A 23405-nucleotide genomic window follows, 5' to 3' on the forward strand; every position below is an offset into this window, starting at 1 on the left:
ATGCAAATTAAGTCCTCTTCAAAAGTAACCTAAGTAAATTTGGCTCTGTTAACATTTCTTTACTGTTAGTAGGAAATCTTTATTCAGCCCTACAGCTTAAAGAAAAAAAAAAAAAAATTCTAATTATTTCCGGACAAGCTGCTGTTTCTCAAGTTCTGATCCTGATCCCAGAGCTCCCCCTTGTGCCCTGACGGAAATCGATTCAAGAAAGAACGAAAAAAGTGAGAGAGTGGCATGGACACATATACACTACCAAATGTAAAATAGATAGCTAGTGGGAAGCAGCCGCATAGCACAGGGAGATCAGCTCGGTGCTTTGTGACCACCTAGAGGGGTGGGATAGGGAGAGTGGGAGGGAGAGGCAAGAGGGAGGAGATATGGTGATATATGTATATGTATAGCTGATTCACTTTGTTATAAAGTAGAAACTAACACACCATTGTAAAGCAATTATACTCCAATAAAGATGTTTGAAAAAGAAAAGAAAAAAGAGAACGAAAGGCCAGCACATCTAGCTTGTGGGGTTGAAAGCATTCCCTAGAGCCATGGTCCTCAGACTTCAGTGTGCGTCATAATTATAACCAGAGTTTCATCAAAATATGGGTGAAGGCATCCACCCTATAGATCACAACCTTTTAATTTAGCTTTTCAGAAAACTAAAATGCAAAACAACATGTGAGAATCTATGTCAGAAAACAAAAAAGTCAAACCTCCAAAATGGGGGTTAAGACCAATGGTTCTCAAATTTTAGTATGTATCAGAATTGTCCTGTGTTTTTATAAATATTCCTGTTCCAAACACTCAGAAATTCTTTAGGTTTCAGGGAAGGCCTAGAAATCAGTTTTAAAATAGACACCCCACTCTGATGTTTTTGCAAAAATGTTCCTATAAAAGGGTTTCATCTTCAAGGAATTCATGGAAAAGACTCTGACAAGTACAGGTTTCTGGTAACTGACTATACTGCTGAACTGAATGAATAAGCATTTTCAGAACTCTAGTGGAAAACTGATGAATTCATAAAAGTGCTAACAAAAGATCAAGATGAAAAAAAAAAATAAATTACATGGGACTGAGTGAACTGATGAGGATGATTATAATTTTTGTGACTTTCTGTTTGAATAAAAAAAAAAGTGTGAGCTAAAGTATTAAAATGATTGATTGCTTTAAATAAATAAATAAGAATAAATTTTAAAATTAAAAAAGAAAAAAAAAGAGACACCCCAAGGTATTCTGCTGCATATGATCTTGGGAAACCCTTGCAAAGACAGTCAAGTAGAAAAAACTACCTGAGGTCAAAGGAGGAACTTAACTTTTCCTCTCCTCACAAGGAAAAAAATTAGTTTCTAGATGCCATCATTTAACATCATGAGACTATTACTTTCTTACGATGTTAAAACATCAGAATCCACCTTGGGAGAGTTAGAGTGATACATTTTCTAAAGGACAGAGATAGTCTTCAGTAACATTATCTGCTTAAGTCACAGAGGCTCCTGGAGGAGGCTTGAGAAGTCATCCAGGTGGACTCCAGAGAAGTGAGTTGCTAGGTCCGAGAAAGGACCTCAGAAGTGCTATAGTAAATAAAACAAGCCTCTGAACTCGAAGTCATATGGTGGGATATCAGAGCGTAGTGAAAGAATCTCTGGATACACCTTCTCATAAAGAAAGTGTAAAAAAAAGAAAAAGAAAGTGTGCTTGCTGCCGGCACTCCAGCGTGAACACCGGCACAGGGATTCTCCACCACACGATGCCCTTGAGCACCAGGCTCCCTCTGTTTCTTTCACTGATGTCCATTACCTTTCATTATGTACTGTGCTCATCACATTCTTCTCTCACCTTGAAAAGGTGAGAAAAATTAATACATACATCTACGAGAACCAGAGTAACAGCGTTGGTAAGAGGTGAATGCTACTATGCCTTTATGCACAGAAATGAGCCCCAAATACTATGTTATCACTGTAATTGTTTTTAAGATGCCCAAGTAACGGGAGCAATGCTTAGACCACTGATTTCCAATCCTGATGTAACATACGCGGGATAGCTTAAAATCTCACAAAAGGTTACGGTGAAACTATCAAAAACAAAATTAAGTCAATCATTTTTTTAAAGATAAATTTTTGCTAGCTTGATGGAGAAAAATGTGCAAATCAAATTATAATCCAAAGGTACCTTAACCCTAAAAAGATTAGAAATAAATAATCTACATACTACTAAACAATGAATAACTATAAAAAATAAAAATCAGGAGACATTTAAGCTTCACTCATGCCATGAAAACAGTCTTTAAGTTTACAGTTTGAGTCCATGAAATTGCTTCTTTTCTCCTACTGTTCCCGCCCAAAGTGGCTGTATTAATCAGATCTAGACTGTGGACAGCTGTTGCCTCGATGCCAATCAGTTAAATGAACTGTGTTATGTATTGCAGAGGTCAGACTCTACCTTGGTGATTTCGCCACCAGTGATCAGAAAATTGAAGAGTTGGAAATGCATCTAACCTGACCCTCATCCCCTTAGAGAGAAAGAAACTATGGTGCACAGGTTAGACTGCTGAATCTAAAATCTAGATTCTAGATCACCCAGATGGTCCATTGCTGGTGAAGAACTATAATCCAGGGAAGTTCCTAATCCAGCTCTCAAGAAAGTAAGAGGCTAGATAGTAAGACTCAATCCAAGGATACAAACAATATAGTTATATATTACTTAAATAATTTTCAAGACAATTAGACACTCAGGCAAACCAGACGAGAATATGTCATTGAGGAGACCGGGAATTGTTGAGATTGGCAAGGGCCTATACCTCTTAACAGGCACCCAGCACGTCTGTACAACAAAAATCTACAGATTCTTTGTTCCCTTTCTGCTTTATATCCATAGAGAACGTGTTTTAAAATAGTAAGATTCTGGAGAGTTTTTCTTCCTAATAAATACAAATATGGAAGAATCATATAGAAATAAGACTACCTGGGTACTGAAATGGTTCCAGCTCCCGGTTTAGCAGGATTACACCTCATTTTCACAGCAGTTGATCGGCCTTTAACACAAGAGGTTGTAGTTGTAGAAGACCTATTGGAAGGGAAATGCTATTTCACAAAACAGATATGACACACATTTCAAAGACAAAAATATCGCATGTATAATTGCTCCTATGCTGTATGAATAAACGAGAAAATGTATCAAAGTTCGCTAATGTAGAATTTTAATACATATTGAGTTCATTTACTTTCACTGCCTATGAAAAGCTGACTGCTCCCCAGGTAAAGTCATATGCTATCATCAAAGGATTTAAAGCTATTGTAATTATAATCAAAATTAGAATCAAAAGAATTTTTTAAGAGATGAGAGGTCATAGCGACTTAGGCTGATGTTTTGATGTGTGAATTACAAACAACTACTGCCTAGACAATGAAGTAGAGTCTCTTTATTGCCTAATTTAGAAGATTATATATATGAGAAAAATTACATAATGCTTTCTAAATATTCCCTGTTTCCTATTTTTTACTAAGTCTTTCACTTACGAACCAATTACTGACTATCTAGGTATAAGCTACTATGCTAGGCACCCTGAAGTGATGTCCTTATGATTAAGAAAACAGTCAAGAGAAGCAGCATGTTCACTCACTTATAAAAGAAATGCACATCTGGTATTTGGCTTGGTGAAACCGGGAACATATCTTCTTTTATATTAATATTTTGCAATGTGGTTTCAACTGTCACTCCTAGACGAGAATAAAAAAGAAACTATTAAGCAATATGGGAAAATGAGGCTTATTTAGTCTCTGTATATCTAAATAGAAAATAGCTTTACTTTGATGCTGTCATTTTACCAGAAATATCCTCTTAAATTAATGCATTCTTGGTAAGAACAATAAACTTTACAAAGTTTCCAGAATAGAAAATAAAAGATTCTACTCCCTAGTTTTGCAATTTTGCTTAAGTCACTTCACTTCCCTGATTCTTATGTCTTGAATTTGTAAAATGCATGCAATAATTTAGATGATCTTCACTGTCCCTTCTGGTTCTAACATTTCAACAATCTACTATTATCATTCTCAGCCTCTTGTGAGTTGTGTCAAATGAGCTGGGCTACTTTGCTAATGCAGCTTTTCATTCATTCACATTCATTATAGACACAACTGACAAAACAAAATTTTTTGTGCCCTAATAATTTCCAGAAAAAAAACTCCAAAATTTGTTTAATCTAGGAGTAAGGCATTCCCCACCCATCCACCCCAGGCAAAAATGATAGCAGAGCCAAAATGCAAGCAATAACAGCAACCTTTGCTCTAACAGAGTTCTGATGCTGAGCACAAACTCAGTACCTGTCCTTGGTGCTGAAACGGTAGCTAAATTCCCCTGGAGTCTCTCGCGATGGTTCTCAAATCTGGCTGCAGATTAGAATCATCTAAGAAGCTTGTTACATTGTTAGATTATCATATGCCTTGTTAGATCCCTAATCCCTACCCCAGATAGTTTAATGAACTTGATCCTTAGGAATTACTAATTAGGGACCTGAATTATTCTTAAAGTTTCCCTAAACTTTCTAGACTCGGAAAGACAGGAGGGACAGATGCGGAATAAAACTCAGCACATTTACTCTTGCTGTTTGTCACCAGATTACTTCTGGTATGAGAAGAGATGATGAAAACTGGTGGCAGATATTATGATTTAGGTTTACATTGTGTTTGTTTACTCTTCCTTTGTTCACAGTTTTGGGAGTTTATTACTATATTGCTTCATAAACTCCTAGAGAATCTGACGAAAGGCACAGACTCTCAGAAAACAACATATCACACAAGTTAATACATAAATTCAGAAGCTTCTTGTATTCCCTGAGAACGATCAAAAGACCTCACTCGCAGGGGCTTTTTAACCATGTTATAAAGTGATGGTTTAGAATTACCCGTAGGTTTTAATCATCGATGGTAAGCACCAATGCAATGACAAGTTATCAGTACCATAATTTTAGAACAAATGCATGCATGCATATATGAACCAAATTAAACTTACCTAAAAATGTATCTGCCAGAATGATGGATTGTGATGATAAGGCTGCTCGGAAGCCCTTACTTTCAGACGGAATAATAGTTGACTGACACACAAATGCTCCTACCAAATTCGTGTAATCATCTGACCCTGCCACCACTTCCTTTACTGTGAAGTCTGTTATATTGTTGGTGCAGAGAGCCAACTTCTTCCCCTAGGGAAATAAAGTCAGAAAGAGGTTTCACTGACGGTCAGTCTCTAAACTGGATCCCAGCTAGCTAGTGATTCTAGCAGAGCAGTGGCCCTCTCCTCACCACAATTCTGATTTAATTGATCGGGTGTGGGCCCAGGCGCCAGTACTTTTTAAAAGCTCTTGAGACAATTCCAATGTCCAACCGGGGTTGAACTGAAGTTATAATGAATACAGTAATTCAAGGCCGCACTGCTCCCCCAACTACAGGCATCATTTGTGCTGGATGAAAGCCATTTGACTTAAGGGAATATAAGTCATCTGTGAAATCTTCAATTCTTAGGACAACAGTGCGCGTAAAGAAACCAGAAAACTGCTGGTGGAGGTTTTAATGCCAAGAAAAAGGACTTGCTCTTCCTTCTCCTGTATAGGCCTGTGTGTGGCAGAAAAGTAATGTCAAGGCTGAAAAAGAAAACATAAAAGCCTAGGACAACAACTGAAGAGTTGGTCACTACAAGTGTCTTTATTCACCTACTCTTAGACTCAATGACGTGGATCTGCTCAAGTACACACTATGTTGAAGGGAATACAGGAGCTTACTTTTTTAATCATTTGGAGGGTAGTGAGAAGATATAACTTATAAAATGGTTTGACTCTTATTTTTTTTAATATGGTATGCCTAAATATACTACAGTCCCACTGCAAAGGACTATACCTTACTCTACAATTTCTATGAAGAAATATATAATGAAAAACAGAAACACTGTTTTATTGGTCTCAGATGTAGAGTGTGCACAGATGGGCACAAAGAAAAGAACAAAGATTTCTCTTCCTTAATGCAGCGAGCAATCCTAACCTATAAAATGTTCTCCCTCCACCAAGCCTGCTCACCACATTACAGGTGCAACATATTGTTACTAAGCTTAAATTAAACTCTTGACATCCTAAGAGAAGAACAAGGAAAAAGAGCAGAGAGCCACTACTGAGGAAAAGAAGAGGAAAACAACAGTAAGAGGAAAGGAATGCGAATAAAGAGGAAAAAAGGAGAAGAGAGAAGAGGAAAGCAAAGACAGTGGTTAACACAGGAATGAGACTGAGAAGAAGTGTGATATACAGTGGAATTAATCTTATTCACTGCTTTACACAGCATTTAACCCAACAGGCATTTAATTTTTTTTTTTTTTATTGAGTGAACCAAGTGACTGATCAATCGGGTGAGAGTGCTGGATCACCCCATGTAAAATCAGGACAGGACAAATGTCATACCATGTAAAATGTATAGATCTTTTCGTTTGAGAACTTCTGTAGCCATGAGACGTCTTATTATTTCCCTTGCACAACCTTTGGCACAGCATCTCATAACAGAGACCATTAGAGACATAGGAGTTAAAATGGAAAGGGAGGGGCTTCCCTGGTGGCGCAGTGGTTAAGAATCCGCCTGCTAATGCAGGGGACACGGGTTCGAGCCCTGGTCCGGGAAGATCCCGCATGCCGCGGAGCAACTAAGCCCGTGAGCCACAACTACTGAGCCTGTGCTCTAGAGCCCGCGAGCCACTCGCCGCAACTAGAGAGAGCCCACGTGCAGCAACAAAGACCCAATGCAGCCAAAAATAAATAAATAAATAAATTTATTTAAAAAAAACGGAAAGGGACACGGAGGAAAGGCCTTAGTATATTTTCACCTTTGCTAACGGGGAATACACACACATACACCCCAACCCCGACCTTCTATGCCCACAAAAATATTGGACACGCAGTCCTGTAACTCTCCCATTACCAGTATCCATTCACGTTCTGCTTCTTCCCAAAGAAAATTAAATCCCGTTATTTATTAGCAGAGGCTACCTCATCAACTGGCACTTGTCCCCTGCTTACGTCCTTTTTATTTTTGGACAAACTTCCTTTGCAAAGTCCTTTCTTTTTAAAACACAAACTTGACCATATAAGCAACAGTCAGACTTTCTCAAACCTTAACTTCCTGCCTAAAAAATAGGTGGGATTGACAAGCCTGACCCACTTTTACAAAAATGAAAGATCCTCAAAGCCCTTGCTCCATAGCTCCAAGCTTTGGGGGTTCAACTGACTGGATAGGTGCTTTGATGGACTGAGAACCAGACAAGGTTGCCCCTGGTGGAGAAAACGTTGGTGGTGCCAACGTGCTAGGAAGCAACAGAGGATTTAAGCCGTCAAAGCTCAGTTTCTGACATTTTGTTGTTAGTTTCCATAGAGATTTTATTGGTCCATCAACACAGAAAATAACTCAGTCAGAGCTGAAACATAGCTCCGTCTCACCCCGCCAGCCAGAACTCACCTCATGCCCACATAAACTGATATTGAAGAAATGGAAGTATTTTGTTCCTTTGGAGGTAAAGCTGGGACCATTCATTAAGGAGCCCACACTGCTGAGGTTGCTGAAGTCATAGTGCAAACTCTGATTTTCTTTTTCGTGGTAGAAAAAGCAGTCACTGTAGCAAACTGAGTGGTCCTTTGATTAAAAATTAAGAAATGTAAAAAACAAAACAAAACAAAGTAAAAACAACATGGCAGGAAAGAAAGCATTAGCTGCTATGAAAAAATGTGTTTCCAGAAAGTTCTACGTTTAAAAACTATTTCAGTAATTTTGTCTTAGTTATGGTATATTTTACCACACTAATACAGAAAATTTCTAAACTCTAGATTTCTCTAGGCAAAGTTCAGAAGTGTTAGTATTTTTTAACAGAGTAAAGTTATTCTAAGATTAGTTTCTTATAGAAAGGTATTTTAATAAATAGCTAAAATGTCCAGTTATGCCAGTTTGAACAGACATTAAACTATTTTTTCCTTCACTCATAATATAGCATCAATCTTGACCCTTAAAATGTTATGAGATATTCTTGCTGTTCTCCATATACACCTACAGCCTACAGATAGTGAGGTACCTTACTTGCTCTACCTTAATGGAATACACAAGAAATCAGTTTTAATATTTTTGGAAAGCATTCTTATTTGGATTCTCTTCTTAATATTTTATACCCCCAGTAATTAGCACTTTCATGGCACATATTAAGTGCTCAATGGATGTAAGATGAGGTAAAATAAGAAAGGGAATGAAAAAGCCATTCAAAAATTAAAATAGCAACTTCATAGTTCCTGGAGAAACATTAAGAGGAACCTTTGAGTTTGTCTATTAAAATATGCTTTCCTGGGGATAACTGAAATACAGACCCACTTACCTGAGTGCTTCTACTGCCAGGCCCACATAGAATACAAGCCTCCTTGCCATAGACCTGACGTATGGACAGGTAGGTGTCAGGTGGACACTCCTTGCACTGGTTGGTTTCTTTCTCAATGTAGTGGCCTGGGGGGCAGGGGACACACGATGAGCCCAACTGTTCAGAACCGAGGGCACAGGCACGGCATGAGGACGCCACCCCATCAACTGCATTAGTGGCAGTGATAGAATAAATCTTCACCATGTCATTGATGAACCGTCTATTCTAAAAAGAGAGCAGAAAGTAATGACTTCTGCCTTGGTGCTTAGTTGTACAACCAGATTGTTTTATGTTTGTATCACCAAAATAACTAAGCAAAGTGTCCCAGCCAGTGGATTAATAGTATTCCTTTTTGGTACTTTTTTAAAATATATATATATATATATATATATTAAATCTTAACACTAGAAACTCATTTCCACAGTAATGGAGTTCCAGGAATTTTGCCATGAAATTATGAAATTATGTCATAATGGGTACAAATTCAGGCATATGTATAGACTTGATGTCTGGAAAAACCAATATGATTTAACAAAAGAGCAACCTTATCTCACATCACTGTTTATTCAGACATAAGCCTAAATGTCATGATACAATATGTTGTTTGCAGTGTGGCAATGTGGAAAAGACTTGGACCAGGGGTTAAAAAGTCCTCACCCAAACACTAACTGTGTGATAGTGATGCAATCACATCACTTCTTTGGGCTTTTTTCCTCCCTCTCTAGCACGTTCCTTAACCAACATACTCTGATTTCTACTGGATGCATAACAGAGAGTAAAAACCTGGGTCTTACTATACTTTTCTTTCTTGTGACACTGAGTCAGTTAAGGTCTAGTTTTCATCAAGCAGTGAGCACGCACCACTGCATCAGTAGAGAGCCGCTCCTTAATGCTTTCTGTCTGGGGCAAAGACAAAAGGGAGGCAAGGAAGCCTTCCACAGCGTGTTCACACCCCACAAGGTGGGAATCTGAGCACGCATAACGAGCAACTGGAGTCAAGTGAAACCTGGGGAATGGGTTCCCCAGTGAAAACCTGAAGAGAAAAGAGAAAATGCCCTACATTTGCCACCACAATGTTAAGGCAGCGTCTTAAACTGTGATTTACCTTGTTCTCACCCTGGGAAGGTCACAGCAATGGAGATCCACAATAACATGTAATTGAAGCATATAATGGAAAATACGTAGGGGAGGATTAAGGTCTATTCTACCAGGGAAAGTAAAAGAGAATAGTTCTGTGTGTTAACCCAACAGTGTGTACATACACACTCTCCAAGCTATAAAAGGAGACAGTCATTACTGTAATGAAGTAATAAACCAACATCAGATAATGCCTCCTGGACAAATGTCAGATCATTCAGACGAAGGGGAAGAAAGTCACCACCTTCCCAAAGTCTCAGAAAGCTTTAAAAGTAAGTTTTTAAATAACTACAAAGTAAGATTTTCTTTCTCTTAAGCTTTTACCAACTATATTTGTTCAAAGTGTAGAACAATTCAAAGATACATTGTGTTATTCCATTTCATACATTCTTGCTCTCAAAACACAAACCAAAAAAAAATACCATTTTTATACCAATCTACTCCATAACCAAATGATTGATTCTACATCAGTAAAAAGCTAAGCCTTTGAGTGATTCTACCTCAGTAAAAACCTAAGCCTTTTCCTCCAGGAGATTTGAGTGATCACTTTGTACAAATCTCCACAGGGAGAATCATCTTTGTGGCTTTTTTTTTTTTTTAAGTGCTTGGAACTTACATCTTGACCCTGATTGGTCCTCTGAAATGCCCACGTAAATGTAAATGTGGCATTCTTGAAGATGACATGGGTGTAAGCTTGTTTTTCTTTGGTTCCACCCCATGATTCGACCACGTTGGTACTTTTTCTATTAATATCCTAAAATATAGTAGAAAAAATACATACAAAAAAGCACCAACTCAGTATTAATACACATGTATATACATTACAACCATATGTTTGTATTTACAGTAAACCCTACAGCGTTCAGGAATATTTATCTGCAGAGCATGTAACCCTAAAACCCTCAAAAACTTCCCTTCAAGTCTACACAAGCACTTACTAGCTTAGTAATCACAATGTATCAACCACGTCGCCAATATAACGTGAAAGAGGACTCAAATCATAGTTATATTTAAGGAATTTTTCTGTTGGAGGGAGGGGTGGTGTGTGTGTGTATGTGTATGACTCCAGCTTAGGAAATATATGCAGAAAGGGAAACATAATTCCTCCAACTTCTGACAGTAAACTTCTAGGATCCTCATAAAATGACAAGAGTTTCTTTCCATCTTTTATCTTTTCCCTTGAGGGATTCTGATAGGCGGCTCTTACACAGGAATTCTAAATTCTCCCTGAATTATACTTGCAATTTCCAGTGCAGATTAACTAGTCTGTTATTTTATGTTCATGCAATCTTCTTTTGCTTATACCTGAATTCCAAAAAGATTAATTTGTGTAACATTTTATTTCTGATTTCCTTAGCTAAATTCAATATTTAGAATATTATATAAATGTGTGACATTCCACCAATATTATGTCATTAACATGGTCAGAAAGCAAATGCAATAAGTAAAGCAAATAATGTAATACACATCTAATTTATTGGAAATGAAAAACCAAGACTAACTCTGAATTTTCTAATTAGTCTTCCCTGCAGAAACCCTAATAGATGACTTAGGAATCTGGATAGGTTTTTGTTAGTTATCCGAGATGTTGATAATACAGGGGCATGGCTCAAGACATGTCTCTTTCTTTCTATGATACAAACGCTGACGACAAGCATGTTATAAAGTAATCAGATATGCTATAAAGATATGCGTCTTGAGTTCACACCGCAAGTAGGAACAACAGAGTATGCCTGTCATACGTTACAGAATTCCCCACATTACCAAACAACCAAATAATCACACATGCCACTTCCTAAATGGAGCTCATAATATACAGACAATGCTTTGCTGAACACTTTCTGGATGTTTATTCCCATAATAAATGGAACATACTGCATTACTGCAAATAATACCGCCTTACCTTTGTAAAACACTACATGATTTTGAAAGCATTTTGATGTGTTATTTAGGTGATGATATCTCAAAAACTGCTGTGCAGGAATCAAATCACAGAGTAAAGAAAACTAACGGATCCAGCTATGAGCAAAAAACTCTTAAGACTGATTTACCAAAATAAATATCTATGATCCCTACCCTCAGGAATGCTAGATCAACAGAGAGAGACAAATATATGAATACATTCACGTAATTAAAGTAGGGTTTTCTCAAAGGGTTTTAGGAGCACACTGGAGAGAGGGGTTAACTTTACTTAAAGGAATAAGAGAAAGCTTCCCAGAAAAGGTGAGGTTTGAGCTGCCCTCGAAGTATGAACGGGAGTTCACCAGACAAAAGAGCAAAATGAAGCAAGTCATTCTAGCTTAGAGTGTGCCAAGGCATGAGAAGTGAAAAAGTACAGAGTGTTCCACTAACAAATTCAGGGTGTCTAAAGAGGGGTGAGTAGTAACAGCAGTTCAGTAACAGAGGCTGAGCAAAGAGTACAAAAAGCCATACAGATGCCATGCTAAGGAATTTTAAGTGTATTCATAGGCTATTGGTTGTCAAACTTTAGTGCATATCAGAACCAACCTCAAGGCTTGCTAAAATACAGAATGCTGGGCCCTATCACCAGAGCGTCTCATTAAGACTAGGAAGGGGCTCAGAAATGTGCTTTTCTAACAAGTTCCCAGACGATGCTGGTCCAGGAACCACACTTTGAGAACCACTGCCACAGGCAATAAAAAGCCACTAAGGGTGAGGGGGTAGATTTGTTGTGGCTGCTTCTACTATTGTTTTTATGTTTATAAAGATAAGTTTGACAACGGCATTTATGAGAGGATGGGGATGAGAAGAATAGATAGAGACTATTGCTGAGAGATAATGGGAGGCTGAATTGTCAGTAATGGCACTCAGTATGAAGAGGAACCAATACATTGAAGAAATAAGGAGGGAGAGCTAAGAGAACTGAAGACTTCTTGGTTATTTGTGGTGTCATAGATAGATGTGTTGAAGATTATTCATCTTCTTTGACTACCACCAAGTCCTTTTTTTTTTTTTTTTCAGAATGAAATAGTCTGCCTTCATTTAAGCTATTAGTAATCATGAATAAATATTTAAATCTCCATATATCTTGTATATCATGGAGGAAACTGTTAATGGACTGTTAACTAGCTACTAAAGGATTGTTGGAAAAAAGCTAAAACAAATCATGTCTATGAAGTCATCACTTAATTATAACATTAAAGTCTTAGCCAACAACCTTCTGACACCTCCCTGGGGTCTTAAGTAAATCCTGTGTTACTACTTTTTCTCAAGCTATTAGTTGAGATTTATAGGACATCTAGGAAAAAATGGGGAAAATTATGACATGTACATAGTAAAATCCTTTGTCTACATTTATTTACTTAACAAGGAAGAGTCTTATTTTTCCCAAAGCTCTCCACCTCCACTGTTTTGTGCCCTCACTTATTAATACATGCTTTTCCCTCCTGATGGTTTGAATTGCTGAATGGTTACTAGGGGAGAATTTTCACTCTGCGGGCGGCATAATTTTTTGAAGGAATTTTCTACGGGATTAATATTTCCCGGCTTCCGTCTGTCACCCAGGCCCCGTCACTCAGTTCTCTCCACAAGGAATATACACTTTCTTTGTGGACTTCACCACACAATGTTTAATGAGTTCCTCAGATATAATGTTTTTGGAAGACCCTAAAAATGGGAAGAAAAATGGGATTCTTATCGCAATTTGTATAAATAGGGTCACACTTGAAAGAGAATGCTAAGCCTGGAAATCCACCTCTGAGAGCCCCTCTTCCACTTACCACCATGAAGTACAGAATACAGTCGGCTGAACAGAGAGTCTCAAATACAAACGTTATTCTTCCCAGTTCAGAACCCATGGATCCCGTCATCGATGTTGGTGGTCTATTTAACAGATTAAAATTGCAACATTTACAGCATGTTCTGAATACAATCTGGAAAAAGTTAAGTCACTTTTTTCATTAAGCTGAAAGCCACGCTCTTCTCTCCTCTCCATGCAGTCTACTGCTGCACGGAGTCTACACAACCATGGTAATATGCTCAGATCTCCTGGTGTAAATGCTGCCACCCAGCCTACAGCAAGAAAAAGACTCCTGCTGGGCAACTCAACATGGGGGACTAAAAGGATTAAACAATTTGTAACATACTACTTTACAGACAGAACTGCAAGAAAAACAAATAAATAAACCGAAAGATTCTCCTGCAAATGACTTAGACTAAGATCTCTGAATTAAGTATCCAAGAGTCACGGTTTTTGTAATATTTGGATAGAGTATTTTTTAAAACTTTGGCTTCATCTAACTAATATACAATTAACAGTTATAGTTTCTACAGATATTCTTAAATATAATTACATTATCCTACACAGCTTGTTATTTGCTATGTACATCACAATATTAATATATTTTATAAAGGCAGCCCTACTTCATCTATTTCTGTAGGGAAACAGGCATGAGGATTCCTACAGAAGGGAATCAGAATTGGTTTTCCTTACTTAAATCCTGGGATATGCAAGTTTAAGATCAGGTAATCATTATCGGAACCTCCAGCCCCACTCTGGATATGATCTCCAGCCACCTCCCAACCTAGAAATGATAAAGGTTATCTTTGTCAGTAAAAATTCCAGTAATGATTTCCAACACTCTTTTTATATAAGGCCACAAAAAAAGAATTCCCAATTTTAGATTGCAGTTGCAAACTGCATGCAGAGGTAGACTCCTAGATACCAATAAAAACGTTGCATATGATTCTCCAGGAAGAATCAAGTAATGCGTATTTTTGCATCAAAGGTATTTAATGGTTCAAATTAACAACAGTTTTCTCAATGAGGCATGATTTTTTTTTTTAACTAGAACAGACGGTCTTTATCCATTTCAATATACTAAGATGAAAACATCCTAGTCTTCAGGTAACCAATGGGAAATAGAAACTTCAAATTACTTAATGAAGATGCGGTGTCTGGAGCTCTTTCTTAGAGTTTGTTGTATTGTTGTTCCCTAATTTAACCCCTGTTCTGCATTCACTCACTTATTCACTCACTGAACTGGCTTTCACTGAATGCCACGAACCATGACCTACTTTAGGGACAGAAAGACAAGACTGGGTCCACCCTCACTATGGAATCAGTAGACTATGAGAGACATAGCTAACAACTGTTAACAGTAGGAGGTAATAGAGATGCACATAAAAGGTGACGTGAGGTCTGTCTTCTGCAGAGAAACAATCAGCACGCCCATGGGCTGAAATGGCCACCATGAAATGAGGAAAGGAGATGCAGCCCTCACACACCATCCAGCAAGGTTATTAACTAATGGCAATGCTTAACATGGACATGTGTACCTCCAAAAGAAAATGTCAACATCTGCTACTTTAACAGGTATGAAAGAGAAACTGGGAAAGAGATTAATATCAGTGCTGTACTGGTGATGTGGCAATTTTCGAAATGTTATCATCAGCAGTTCATAGAAAGGTGATATGTTGAACATACATATATCAAGCTAGTTCGAAAAACGGTTATGTACGAAGCTACCTGAGTAAGAGAGAGATGCCAATTGTTTTGCTCTCTAAAGGTTCGTGTGGTTGAAAAGAGAGATAAGTAGCTATCACTTCCTAATGCTAAGAGCAGAACAGCCACAAAACAGTCTGACCCAGTGGGACACCAGGCCCTTGACTGCAGTGTAAGTCATGTGAGAGGCAGCTAAGCGTAGAGAGACTGATAACTTGTGGTGGGGGTCACAGGGAGAGGGGTATTCCCACGTGGAGGACTTCTACACCAAGAAAGGGGGGATTTACGGATGTTTCTCTAAGATCATTTCCTAGTGTTCAGCTGGCATGCGGAGCAATGGAATAGCAGAGAAGGCCAAAGAAAAGAAAGGAGTACGTGGATGAGAAGCGTGGAGGTTTGGAGGGGACCAACATCCTTGCAAGAGGAAACAAATATTTCTCATGTTTGAACATTGCCTGTTGCTGCGGGTTTTACTGTATCCCCTCCCAAGAAACATATACTGACGTTCTAATCCCCAGTACACATGAATGGATCTTACTTGGAAACAGAGTCTTGGCAGATATAATCAAGTTAAGATGAGGTCTTTAGGGTGAGCCTTAATCCAATATGACTGGTGTCCTTATGAGAAGAGAGAGGTTTAGACAGACACACAGGAAGAACACCGTGTAAAGACACAGAGACACAAGGAAAAGATGTTCACGTGAAGACAGAGGCAGAGACGGGCTACGCTGCCACAAGCCACGGAGTGCCTGGAGCTACTAGAAGTTAGGAGACGCGAGGAAGGGTCTTCCTACAGAGGCTCTGCTTCGGAAGGAACACGACCCTGCCCATACCCGCCTTTCAAACTTCTAGTCTCTGGAAAGTGAGAGGGTAAATTTCTCTTGTTTTAAACCCCCCAGTTTGTGATACATTGTTGCAGCACCTTTGTCTTTTGCTTTATCCCTCAGAAGGAATCCCACATTTTCCATGTTTCTATACACAATTTCTATTTTTTTTAATAAATCTATTTATTTCAGTTACTTATTTTTGGCTGCGTTGGGTCTTCGTTGCTGCGCGCAGGCTTTTCTCTAGTTGCAGCAAACGGGGGCTACTCTTCATTACAGCGCGCGGGCTTCTCACTGCGGTGGCTTCTCTTGTTGCGGAGCACGGGCTCTAGGAGCATGGGCTTCAGTAGTTGTGGCACGGGGGCTCAGTAGTTGTGGCGCACGGGCTTAGTTGCTCTGTGGCATGTGGGATCTTCCCGGACCGGGGCTCGAACCTGTGTTCCCTGCATTGGCAGGCGGATTCTTAACCACTGCACCACCAGGGAAGCCCCACAATTTCTATTTTAAGATTTATTTTTGTTTTAGAAATCATATTTATATTTATTATAAAATTTTGAAAGCTACAGAAAAATTTGAAGATGAAAACTAAAATTATTTATAAACTCATCACTCAGAAAAAACTACTGTTAACATTCTGAGGTGTTTCTTTTCACTATCTTTTTGATGCATACATGTTTTTACATAACTGAGATCTTATTGTTGATAACATTTTGTTTCATAGTTTTATAAATTAACATTATTGCATAAGCATTTTTATGTATAAAGTCTTCACCAACATGCTAAATGACTAAATTAATAGTTTATCATGTAGACAGATGTAATTAATTCCCATAATTTACTAAATCACTCATACTACAGGACTTACCTCCTATTGACCATACATTCAATGTAGCCATTTGGATTGTTTTACCTTTTAGTGAGCAGAAGAAGTGATAAACTGAACATTTCAGTGTGTTTCTTTTCACTCTTTTTCTAGTGCATAATTTTCTTAAAAATATACTTTAGGTTTTACTGTATAATTTACTGTATTTTCTGTTTTTCATTTAGCATTATCTTCTCACTTTTCTAATAATCATTATATCAAAAATACTTCCCCATTAAAGATCCTTTCTATGTCTAGTGTTAAAGAGTTAAAAATATGTTGTATGGTTATATCATCATTTTATTTAATCATACCCCATTGTTGAAAACTTTGTTTTCTCGTATTTTTGACTCTCATAAATAACACTAAAATTAACATATTTGTGCATAATTTCTTTCTTTACACCACATTGTTTCCTTGGTATAAATTCCCAGAAGTGGAATTATTGGGTTGGAGAATGGGACCATTCAAAATGCTTGAAACGCTGCCAAATTGTTTTCCATATGCTGTCATTTTTAATGATTACATAACATTTCATCCAATTAGTACAGCATAACTTTTGTAAACATTATCATATTGCTGGAATTTAGATTATTTCCATTTTTGTTATTATAGGTAATGCTCAATGAAAGCTTCATGAATAAACACTAATTTGTTTACAACTCTGAATTCCTCTTGGGCAAAATTCCAGTACCTGAAGATGTACTTCTACATACCTGTTCCACAACTGTGGTAAATTCAGGTTGACAATACAAAAGAACCTCAAAGTACTGCAGGTCACACAGTCAAGTTGGTCAAAGCACATCTACTTTAATTCCATGATGGAGTAACGACTTTATGAGACAGGCTGCCCTGGGCCTCTCGCTTTGACCCCCAATATTTTGAGCACTGCTTTTCCCAAGGTTGGTTACTGAACCACCAGTCACAAAACTATACATCACCTTCTACCTCTGTATTTTTCCCATTACTGTCTGCTCTTTCAATATCACATACTAAATATTGCAGAGATGTATACTTTTTAAATTAATAATTGAACATTTCTGAAAATCAGAAAAAATTTAAATTACAGCCTCTAGTGAATGAGTAAGCAAGTGGTTAAATCAAATATTGTCATGAGAATTAGACTAAGAGTAACTTCTTTAAAAGACTAAGTAAAAGTTTCAGATAATCTTCACTAGTAAGTGAATACACACACATGCACACACACACACAAATGTATCAATGCTTTCAATACATTCCCATTCTTATTTTTCCTATGTCTGAAACTTCCTCAACTTAGAGTGCAACCGTAGGATCTTTTTGGAACATAAACCCTTATATTCGGGTAATTACTACTGTGTTATTTTTTTCTTCTCCTTTAGGATAAATTCCCAGAAGCAGGATTATTAGTTGATAAAGAGTACTATTCCATAATGTTCATTATATACAAAGGCTTTTTTTCACGCATCTGTTTAACCAAAATTATTCAAGGACCTACGATTTGTCAACCTGAGTACTCATGTGTACATCTCACTTCCTACATCCCAAGCCTGTTTATTTCGGATAGGTGCTGATTTAAAACAGATGTGATTAGAAAGCTTTTTTTTTTTTTTTTTTACAATGATCAAAAATACAGTATTGAGAAAAAGTGAACTGATAAAAAAAATGCCAATGAGCTTATAAAAGTAAAGGGCACATTTTTGTAAAACCCTAGTATCTATAACACCTATTTCTAGTGTCAAGTTTAAAAACACATACATAGATATTGTCATTCATTTGACCAACAAATATTGCAGAATAACTAAGTGGTAGGCTCACCGTGCACTTAAAATGTAAGAACAAATAAAATTCAGCAACCGTCCTATAGAACTCTGCCACATTTCCAAGTTTTCAGTAAGTGGGGCTCATATACATTTGTAAACACGATCATAGACTTCATAGACAAGGGGAGTTAGAGATGATGTAACCCCTCCTCATGGCTCAGTGCTGAGCCAGAAAACCAATCCAGGCAGAAATGCTTTCATACAATGTTATACATACACTATGACTCTTCCAAGTGGCGAACAACACAAATTTCACTGCCTCCCTTGGTGATCTATTCTGGTATTTATAACAACCATAAATGGTGATCATCAACATCTACTTCAAAACTGACTCCAAAAAAATGCAAAACACTTTATATTCTTAGAGGACAGGCATGTGGCTATGACACCATATTTACTATTTTTATGTGAGGTCTGGGAAGACAGGCAAGTAGCCAAATGATAAGATTGAAGTTCCTCATAGCCATATTTAGTGTGTTTTTACACAGGTGAGTCCAAGAGTCTCTACCACCAAAATACATTGAGAAGGCTGATTCTGAACTCACCATTCATTCCGTCACACTTTGAATTCCCGACATTGAAGCAGGAGGTTTTCATGTTGCCAGGAAGGACATTCCACCATTTATATTCAAACCCAAGTGCAGGCTCTGTTCCTGCTGGACATGGTCTACATTCTACAGGAGACAAATGGGGCAGAGAATTACAATTAAATCACATCTGGATAATTTCCTCTTCTTCTGTTCCAAGCACTACTAAACTTTAACTAGCAGAGAGGCAAGTGGAAAGGAGAGATAGTAAACCACCAATTCCCTTAAGAATTAACAACTTTTTCAAGAGCAATCTGGAAAGAAAAATAATTCTGGATAGAGTATACACATATATACTTGATTAACATGAAAAAGGAAAAGAACACAAAATCTTTTAAGATAATTTTTCCTTGCATTTCTGGGAATAACTGCTAATACTGAAATTATCTTCCATAAGAAGGGTAATTCTGAAATAAGTTCACTTACATGTGATCTTAGAATCAGTTTCCTCTACCTCATAAATAAGGAAATATTCCACCCTTCCTATTAGTCACTAAACTTAACAGACGATTACACCATTTAATTATGGACTGATTACTTGAAAAATATTGGCTATACTTAAAAGTGATGATGGGAGCTGAGGGAGTGTGGAAAGAGTTAGATTTATAAATAAACCTAATTTAAATTAACATCTATGACACTAAATAAAAGGGTCTCTTACAATCATTTTTCTATTTAGCCAAGACACTTGGCATTATCACATCAGTAAAAGAAGGGGAGAGAGAGAAAATGTTCATTGAGCAAGCATTTCCTGGTACCAAAGTACTGCAGGAGACATTTTTATATAACCTGCTCAGTAATGACGAGCTAGATATTATTGTCCACAGTTTTACAAATGAGAAAATTGAATTCAAATTAGTGGCTAAATCACACTACTGGGAGCCTGCAGCAAGTGGATTTGAACCCAAGTCAATTCAACTCTCGAGTCCTTGTTATGCTCTCAGAGGCTCTGGATATTAAGTATACAGCACAGCTATATTCAAGTAAGATACCTGCCACAAAAATGCATTGTAATCTTTATCTAGTAAAACTAAAACAAATTCTGTAACCACTTTATTATTGTTTGGTAAGTACTAAATTTTTCCCAAATGTACACTTTGAAACAATCTACTTAGGAACTATTTTAATTGCTATCTGATCAAAACAATCAATTTTTGCTATTATTATAGCATAAAATGTGATTATTCCAGTTGAAATAGAAGTATTTTATGCTTGCATCAACATATGTGTGCACACACACTGGAAAAGGAGCGCTTATCCATAATCACTTAAATTGGTGGAATTTTCTTATAAATATCCAAAGCATCATCCCATTAAGAGGTTGTGTGTTACACAAAATGCCATTAAAAACTATCCTTATGCTATGTTGAATAAGCTACTGCAGTCTCACAATTCCCTTATATTTCTTAACTCTTCTTCAGTCTGTGAGATAAGAAAATTATCTGTTTTAAAAAATTTTCCGTAAAAACAATTCAGGACAATGTCAATGTGGTCCAACAAGTTTATTTTACTCAAGGTCCAACTCTTGAACCAATTGATATCACATACCCTTTGTTCCATCCGAAAACGTTCCAGGAGGGCAGGGATGGCAAGAAGAAGATCCATTGTTATAAAATCCAGGGTTGCAAGGTGGACAATCCTTCTTCTCTCCAGAAGGGGGCAACCTAATAGCATCTGTGAGATCCTCCCGGCAGATTTTGGGCTCTATCCACTTGTACATTATCTGTGTCTAGAGAGAGAGGGAAAAAAAAAAAAAAAAAAAAAAGGCTTGCAAGTCATATAACATGCTTTATTTGCTTTAAACTTCCAATAACAAACATGTTAAATTGACATGGTAAAGACTAGGTAAAGTCCAAACAGTGATAGACTAGAAGGGCCAGCTGAAGAGAATCTAAAACTTTAGTAACAAAATGAGACAAAAAGAATAAAACACTTTGGTGGGGAAATGACCGTTACCTCCAAATGTTTTTACACCAAGCTGCAGGAGGCCTTACGTCATACACAGCATGGCCTCATCATGAAATTCCTCTCTAAAATATACAGAACATGCTTGCAGCCCTGACTCTTCCAGCCACTGCTCACTTTATTCCCTAACTGCCCTAAGTTTCTATGCAGACTCCCTTTCTCACGCTGAGACCCCCACTACTCTCTCTTCCTTTCCTCTACCCACAACACACATCACCATGCTTTGCACACAGTGGTCACAAAACAAAACGGTTATTTTTTTAAAAGAATATCTCTAGCTTCACATTGCAATCCCGTTATTTCATAAACACTGGTAGATGCTCTCTGAGTCTTTTCCAATAACCTGATGTTGGACTGCAAGAGCTGTAGCTAAAATATTTCCTCCTGAGGCTTCTAGGCCCTGTCACCTGTGCTCCAAACAACAGGATTAAGATCACCTCTATCTTCATGGAGGGTAGTCTTTTCAACTTTTCCTCTCTCTCACACATGCACACCCCCAAAAACAAAACAAGATACAACTAAGCAGCTACAACTCAGCCAAACCCAGAAAACTGTGATTATAAAATCATTGTCTTTTGGAACCAGAAACATTAAGTGGCTTAGCCATTTCAAAACAAAATTCATATGCACGGTGAAAAACATAAAAGGCATTCTAAATGCAAAGAGAAAAATCAACTCTTTCATAACTTAATATCGTTTTTAAAAAGAGACTAAGAGTTCCCTCGTTAAACATATGGTCGGCTGAAAGTACTGTTTCTCCTTTACAACAGCTTCTGCAATGATAAGTCTAATATTGAAGCAGGAGATGCAAAATTAAAGGCAATTCTCTATAGTTATTTCCAGTTAATAAGAAGTCATCTATAGTGAGCCCTTACGGCCACTCGATTTCATTCTCAAATATTCCCTTATGGAAGAATAGGTTACCTTATCTGATGAAGGTTGCTTAAGAACACGGTTTAAAAAGTAGAAGTCTCAACAGAAGTATAAACAACATTTTTTTTTTCTTTTTACAACTCTCTCTCTCTGCATTTATGGCCTACATCATGATACAGCTTAACCAGCCACTTCCCCCATCTGCCTCGCTCACCATCTGCCAAATGATGGCTATTCCTGCTGGAGTTTCCTAAACAGCTGAAAAAAGTAAATAGATCCTGTATCCAACAGGGGCTCTCAATTCCTCTGAGAAATGCAATGTAAAACTCAGAGAACGTAAGCAAATGAAACCTCATTACATTTGGGGGATTGTCGTTTTTAAGTTCTGGCTTCACGAGCGTAGAAAACAAATTTCCAAGGCTAGGCAATTCACAAACGTGTTGATTTATTTTGACGTTAATTAAAATCGCAATGAGTTATGTGTGAGCTACTGCATTGCTGGGAGAAGTTGGCTCCCACGTGGGAGTGGGTGTGGTGCTGAGGCTGGGCACCAATGGCTCATCCTGGGGGCACCATGCAATCTTCCCCACCACTTCAGGAGCTCAGTTACATTATGCACGAGTTTATAAATGAGGAAACTTCGGATGAGACCTCTTATACCTGCCCAGAAGTCATACACAGCTAGTAAATGGTAAAGGAGCACTAGCCAGGGAGAGTAAAAATACTCTCAGTGAGGGTAAAAATAATAAAATATGCAAATACATTTTTGACAGATTGGCTAACCACATGATTTTCAATCCAAGCACAGTACATGTTTAAAAATTAGAAAATATGCACCACCTTAAAACATTTAAACGTTGAAAAGTCAAATTTCAAATGCTCTGCAGTGAAAGTTTTCTTTGCAGAGCCTCTTGCTTCACATGGCAGACTGATTCTGTGCCTCTCTTTCTAATGGGGCAGATGCTTTCAAGTCTGGCTGACTGGGGAAAGATAACAATTAATATTAATGATCTTTAGCACCAGATGGCTCACAGCGCAGGTGAAAAACCAACAATCAAGTCATTCTTTGGCAAGTTGAGAAAAAATTATGAAATGCTTTATGAAACCAAAACCCTAATAGAGCAAAAGTGAGCAGACTGCCATTAAGATTACAGAAGAGCTACAGCCTCCAGGTATATTTAAAATATATAAGCATGAGTAAAATATGTTTTAAAGAAATGCATTGGGGGTATCGATTGGAAGCTGGTTTTCACATAAAAATAAAATTCAAAACTGGGAAGACTGAAGTTTAGACAAATTTTGAGACTGGGTTTGTCCGTGGTTGCCAGCTTTCTTCCTTCGAAAGTCGCTGCACAGACGCACTAAGGCTTTGTAGACTGGCTGAGCTCATCTGAGCTAAATTACATGTTGTTTCAAAGGGTTTACTGATTGTCACTCCAACCTAACAGCCCTGTGCATCATGATGTTCTA

At 37.7% G+C, this 23405-nt stretch overlaps 1 protein-coding gene across 3 annotated transcripts in view; it reads right to left on the reverse strand.

Annotated features, from left to right (window-relative positions):
• ELAPOR2 (endosome-lysosome associated apoptosis and autophagy regulator family member 2) overlaps nt 1-23405 on the reverse strand; it is a 290466-nt gene that overhangs the window by 134399 nt on the left and 132662 nt on the right. For 2 of the 3 annotated variants that reach the window (XR_011074820.1, XM_068550467.1), the window contains exons 9-18: nt 20646-20826; nt 19056-19184; nt 14012-14102; nt 13299-13401; nt 10175-10312; nt 8383-8646; nt 7482-7655; nt 5005-5194; nt 3617-3713; nt 2959-3060 (exon numbers count right to left, since the gene is read on the reverse strand). Coding sequence is in view for 2 of the 3 variants with exons in the window: in XM_068550467.1 (XP_068406568.1) it covers nt 2959-3060; nt 3617-3713; nt 5005-5194; nt 7482-7655; nt 8383-8646; nt 10175-10312; nt 13299-13401; nt 14012-14102; nt 19056-19184; nt 20646-20826 (1469 nt within the window). In the remaining variant the exon portion in view is untranslated. The remainder of the gene's footprint in view (nt 1-2958; nt 3061-3616; nt 3714-5004; nt 5195-7481; nt 7656-8382; nt 8647-10174; nt 10313-13298; nt 13402-14011; nt 14103-19055; nt 19185-20645; nt 20827-23405) is intronic. The other variant, XM_068550469.1, reaches the window with a different exon arrangement.

This window comes from Eschrichtius robustus, chromosome 8 (assembly GCF_028021215.1).
Source record: "Eschrichtius robustus isolate mEscRob2 chromosome 8, mEscRob2.pri, whole genome shotgun sequence".
NCBI classification, from domain to species: Eukaryota; Metazoa; Chordata; class Mammalia; order Artiodactyla; family Eschrichtiidae; genus Eschrichtius; species Eschrichtius robustus.